This window comes from Citrus clementina, unplaced genomic scaffold, assembly GCF_000493195.1.
Source record: "Citrus clementina cultivar Clemenules unplaced genomic scaffold, Citrus_clementina_v1.0 scaffold_2, whole genome shotgun sequence".
NCBI classification, from domain to species: Eukaryota; Viridiplantae; Streptophyta; class Magnoliopsida; order Sapindales; family Rutaceae; genus Citrus; species Citrus x clementina.
In genome coordinates this window covers 24,144,449-24,150,356 of record NW_006262688.1, presented here as the reverse complement: position 1 = coordinate 24,150,356, position 5,908 = coordinate 24,144,449, and the positions used below count along the sequence as shown (strand labels likewise).

Genomic DNA, 5,908 nt, shown 5'->3' with positions numbered 1-5,908 from the left:
TTCGTGAGGAGTTCTGCTCTGCAATGGACCAAGTAACTGGCATATTTCTTATTGTTCCACTAATTGTAAAATAGATTCATGTTTAGGAAGCTGGTTACTAGCTCCCTGTGTGAAATTTGGTGTTTGTTTATTTTAGTTTTATTTTTTTAACCCAATGTAAGAAAATGGAATTTTAGGCTGGAAAGCTATCGAACAGGTTGTTTTACTCATCAATACCTCCAAACATTTTTGTGGATGTGGCGAAATGTGCTAGCCTTAGAGCTTCATCAGCAACTGGTTGGACAAGAGTCATTGTTGAAAAACCATTTGGTCGGGACTCTTGAGTCTTCTGGCGAGTTAACTAGAAGTTTGAAGCAGTATCTAAGAGAGGATCAAATATTCAGGTTTGTCTCTCATTTGCTTCCTTAAAGAAAGATGCGTGATGATGTTTGACTTTATTGATATCTTTTCAGGATTGACCATTACTTAGGTAAGGAGTTGGTTGAGAATCTATCAGTGCTTCGATTCTCCAATCTTGTTTTCGAGCCTCTATGGTCCAGGAATTACATCCGCAATGTACAATTTATATTTTCTGAAGATTTTGGTACAGAGGGACGAGGGGGGTGAGTTGTATATGTTGCCTGAAGATATTGTTATTATACTAGAAGTTGTTTCAGACACCCAGATCAGCTGATTTTATTGGTAAATTTTTCCAGTTATTTTGATAACTATGGAATCATACGAGATATAATGCAAAATCATCTCTTGCAAATACTGGCATTATTTGCAATGGAGACTCCCGTCAGCTTAGATGCGGAAGACATTAGAAATGAAAAGGTAATTCGGTCTTCCTTTCTTCTACAAATTTTACGAACCAGAATTGTGGTCTCCTGTTCTTCTTTGTGTACCATTTCTATGATTGCTAGAGATCCTATTTTAAGGTATAGCCACACACCACCATCACCACCAAAGAAGAATTAAATCCCATGGTGGGTTATGGAAATGCTACACTCCTTGCTATTGTTTTAAGTTAATCATTGACTTTGTTGTGTGTGGCTTCATTCAGGTGAAGGTTCTTAGATCAATGCAACCGCTTCTGCTTGAAAATGTAATTGTTGGTCAATACAAGGGCCACAACAAGGGTAGTAAATCATATCCTGCATATACTGATGACCCAACTGTGCCAAAGGGTAGTCTCACGCCAACATTTGCCGCGGCTGCTCTTTTTATCAACAATGCAAGATGGGATGGGTTCCTTTCCTGATGAAAGCAGGCAAAGCGCTCCATACCAAACGGTAGGCAGTATTTCTTCCCTTTTCATGAGGATCTATTCTTTCACTATATATTGTAGAATATGCTTAACTGGTTGACTTGAGAATGTTGTGTCAATGAAACTTCAGTGCAGAGATCAGAGTTCAGTTCAGACATGTCCCTGGAAACCTGTACAAGCGGAATTTTGGAACTGACTTAGACAAGACTACAAATGAGCTTGTGCTCCGACTCCATCCTGATGAAGCTATATACCTGAAGATCAACAACAAACTTCCTGGTCTTGGAATGAGATTGGATCGCAGCGACCTTAATTTGCTTTATCGATCAAGGTAAGAGACTATTTAGACAATTACCTACAAATGATACTTGCAATCTTAACTATGTAATATATGACCTAGAATACTCAATTATGGAGTGGGACTGTGAGCATCAATTTCATAAAATCTTCTCAAGTGATAAGCCTTGGAATGTCTTTATTCATGTTTCGTAATTATTTTATAGCACATGTAAGGATTGAATTCTTTAATGTTTTATTTTAAAAGAATTTGTATAAAATCCTAATTAATATTAAAAGTAAGGGGACTGTATTAATCTCATGTCCTGACCATTTTACCTTAGTAATATCCATCTGCAGACCTGGCCAAATTGATGGAGCAATTGTGCATCTGTATTATCTTTTGTTCTTCTTTTGGTTTTGGAGAGCATCACTTTAATTCTTTAGTTTTGATGTGAAGGTATCCAACAGAAATACCAGATGCATATGAGAGGCTGGTCTTAGATGCAATAGAAGGTGAACGGAGGTTGTTTATTCGGAGTGATGAGCTTGATGCTGCCTGGGCGTTGTTTACACCATTACTGAAGGAACTTGAAGAGAAGAAGATTGTTCCAGAGCTTTATCCTTATGGTAGCCGAGGACCAGTTGGAGCACATTATCTTGCTGCCAAGTACAATGTTCGATGGGGAGATCTTAGTGGAGAGGATTCATGAATGGCCAAAAACTTGGGTTGTTTTACATACTTATTCACCATAAACCCATGACAGGGCTGGTTATATGAACAGCACAGCAGTTACTCATTCCGGTGCCTGATAATTTGTGCTATGGCGCAATATTCCTTGACCTACATGGTACCGAGGCTTGAATTCTTATGGATGATGTATCATTTGGGAGGTTGAATGATTTGATTTTGATTGTAAGTTGGTGATCAATATAAACAGGTGAATAATAATAGGCATATAAAAGGAAATTTAAGTTTTGTGAATAAATGAACTTTGGATCTTTGCAAACTGTCTGGATTTAAATAATAAGTTGATATATTTGCAGATTCTGGAACTGAGCGAGCCATGAGAGATTTCTGAAAATATAATCGACTTCTTGAGACAGTTGAATTTCTATATTCGGAGATAAAATTTCGACTAAATAAAACTGGTTGCTTTACGCCATTGCCAAAATGCACTTTTAGCAAAGCTGTAAGCATACAGAGCCGGTGCGACTCTGTGTTTTCATCCTCCTTTGTTATTTTATTTAGTACTCTTACGGCATTTCAGAACCAAATTTGAGTGATTTTACTATATGTTTGACGTGCCTGTCATCTCAATGATTTATGTATTAATTGATGTTCGATCAGCCACATGGTGATTAACTAATAGGTTTCGTAAACAATTACATACAAACGTTTTTTAGATTTATGACTAGAATGGTAATGTTATAGTTTTTAAAATAATTGTTATTAGTTGTGATATAGAAATAATTAGTTGTTAAAAAATTGTAAAAAAAATTAGTCAAAGCTTGGTAAATTTTATTTTTAAAGGCGTTTTGTAAATTAGTTAAGTAGTAATTTATATTTGGTAAGTCTCGTTTTTAAATTACTGTATGAATAGAAATGACTTAATTAGACATAAAGTTATAAAATTTATTTACCCATGCATTTATTTTATAATAACGTGTATATAGTAATATTTTATGTGCATATAGAATAATTCGTACCTAAAACAAATTAACCATATTGATTTTGTTATCTCAATATAATAATAATTTCTTTAAATGTAATGATTTTATTTCCTAATTGAATAAAAGATAATTTTGGATTTTTATAACATATATTAGGATATATACGAAATTGTTTAAGTATAAAACTAATTTTTAAAATCAGATTTTGAAAAGCTACTCTTTGGTCATAGGACAAGGTGATTTTGTCGAAAATGATTTTTAAAAAAATTTATCAAATGCTAAAATTAACTTTTAACTTTTTAAAATCACCTTTAAATCTCTCAAAAATAATTTCATATGGACTCTAATTGTGAAATCATAATAATAGTATGATAATATAAAGAGATTTAATGAAATTGGAAGAAAAAGAAAAATTTCTACATGATTTTTAAAGTCTTTACAGAGTAATTCATAAAATAAATAAATAAATAAAAGCCAATTAATTACATTCTTTGCCTATGTATTCTCCTCTTTCCATTACTTTCCGGTTGCAGTCGAAAAGTCTTTATAAGCCATTTATACTTTCTTGTGCAGAAGATGTGCACAAGTACTACTCCTATTATTGTCCCACTTGCATACCCTGCCAGAACTATCTTCCAGCCAAATGCGAGTACAAATTCTGAGGGTGGAGCATCTTTTGCTGGTGAGGCCTCAAAGTTTTTGCATTTTCTAGACAAAGGTTCTCCACACAATCCTGGATTTCCAGCAAACCAATCATTTGTGAATGTGCTGAACTGCGTCCCTTGTGGTATTGCTCCCTTAAGATGGTTGTGTGACACATCAAAGAATGCAAGGGATGTGAGCTCTACTAGTTGCTGAGGAATTTGTCCTGTGAGCAAGTTACTAGAGAGGTCTAATGACTCCATGACCGTTAGGTTACTCCAAGTTAATGGAATGTACCCTCAGAGATTGTTGTTGGAAAGGTTAAGAGTCCGAAGCCCCTTTAAACTGGCGATTGATGCTGGAATCTCTCCAACAAAATTGTTGTCGGAGAGAATAATTGCTGTGATCAAATTTGACAGCTTGGGATATTCTATCTCTATCCCTTTGTTACTCATTATTAGTGAGTAATCAGCATAGCCATAGTAGGTAAACCCAAGTACATCATACGGCATGAGTTTAACCTGCAAATATGTTAGCTTACTTGCTTTGATATCTTTCATGCCATTCCAACAATGGAAGTGCTTTGACGGAAGATTACCTGTAAACCTGTTGTGAGAGAGATCAATGATGCGCGGCTTGGGAAACCCAAAACCTGTTTTAGGTTCCTCTATTTCTCCATGAAAGTTGTTGAATTTCAAAATGAGAACCTCCAGCTCTGGAAGAGTTCCTAACCAAGAAGGGAAGACATCGGTGATTTGGTTATCCCCAAGATTAAGAAATTTTAGCTTCACACAATTGGCTAGAGATTTAGGTACTCTTCCTTGCAATGAATTGTTGCTAAAATCAATCATCATCAGATTTGTTCCGTTCATGAAGGTTTGAGGGATGATTCCATAAAAGTTGTTAGCTTGCAGTTTTAGTGCTGACAACTCAACACTGAAATTACCCAAACATTCTGGGAGCATGCCACTTAAGTTGTTGTACGACAAATCAAGAGCGTGAAGACCATTCAAACTACATATTTGGATTGGAATTTCACCGGTCAACTGATTGTTTGAAACTAGATAGGAATAGATTGACACTGATGACGGAACTGGGAGCAGTCCTTTGGGCTTATTAAACCCAAGGTCTAAAGTATTCATTTTAGACAATGGAAGAACAAAGAGATCCTGCCCGAATCCCGACAATAGGTTGTCAGAAAAGTTCAAATATTCCAAACTCTTTGTGCTTACGTTTAACAACCATTGGGGTACTTGGCCAGCTATCTTGTTGGAGGAAAGATCCAGAGAAACTAATTCATCTTGGTTGTGCAAAAAATATGGGAACTCGCTAATGATGCATGACCTGAATCCTATTACAGTGAAATTTGGCAAATTAGTACTGTCATTGGTTCCAGTGAGCAATGAAAACTTGTTTGACGAGAGAACTAATGATGTTAAAGATTTCAAGTTAAGAAGGAACATGTTTAAATCCACTGTGCCACTCAAAATGTTGTAGGAAAGGTCAAGCGCTTGAAGATTCCTTAGCTTAAAGACAGAGTTAGGAACAGAGCCTTCCAATTGATTCTCCGCCAAACGCAGGATCTGCAATTGGTTTAGCTTTCTAACTTCAACTGGAATATGGCCAGTCAGTTGATTATAATGTAAGTACATAGTTGATAACTTGTTCAGGTTCATAAATCAAAAGGGGATTGGACCAATTAATTGGTTATGAGCCAAACTTATTTGAGCAAGTTCTGTTAGATTCAAGAGCAGACATAAGATCTCACCAGTTATTTTGCTCCCTGAAAGGTCCAAATAAGTGAGTTGGTTAAGTTTAGGGATGCAAGACAACGAATAAGAGTTTTGTTCAGAAAAATTCGAGAGCAGACATAAGATCTCACCAGTTATTTTGCTCCCTAAAAGGTCCAAATAAGTGAGTTGGTTAAGTTTAGGGATCCAAGACAACAAATAAGGTTACCAAGTGAATCCGGAACTTTGCCAGAGAAGTTGCATAAAATGATCTCTAGCATTTTCAAAGAAGAAAGTTTTCCCAAGAAAGCAGGCAACTCACCCGAAAAATCATTAC

At 35.8% G+C, this 5,908-nt stretch overlaps 2 protein-coding genes across 2 annotated transcripts; one reads left to right on the top strand and one right to left on the bottom strand.

The window, feature by feature from the left end:
* Nucleotides 1-23: 23 nt before the first annotated feature.
* Nucleotides 24-2,401, top strand: LOC112100995 (glucose-6-phosphate 1-dehydrogenase, chloroplastic-like). The gene is given in 9 exon segments (XM_024190881.1): nucleotides 24-32; nucleotides 177-320; nucleotides 322-383; nucleotides 453-602; nucleotides 696-816; nucleotides 1,046-1,229; nucleotides 1,232-1,274; nucleotides 1,380-1,580; nucleotides 1,986-2,401. Coding segments are annotated over 9 exon segments (1,167 nt in total). The 3' UTR covers nucleotides 2,239-2,401.
* A 1,739-nt stretch (nucleotides 2,402-4,140) lies between these two features.
* LOC18052181 (receptor like protein 42) lies at nucleotides 4,141-5,493 on the bottom strand. Its single transcript, XM_024190880.1, has one exon. The coding sequence runs from the start codon at nucleotides 5,491-5,493 to the stop codon at nucleotides 4,141-4,143; it is 1,353 nt and encodes a 450-aa protein (XP_024046648.1).
* Between the last annotated feature and the right edge of the window lie 415 nt (nucleotides 5,494-5,908).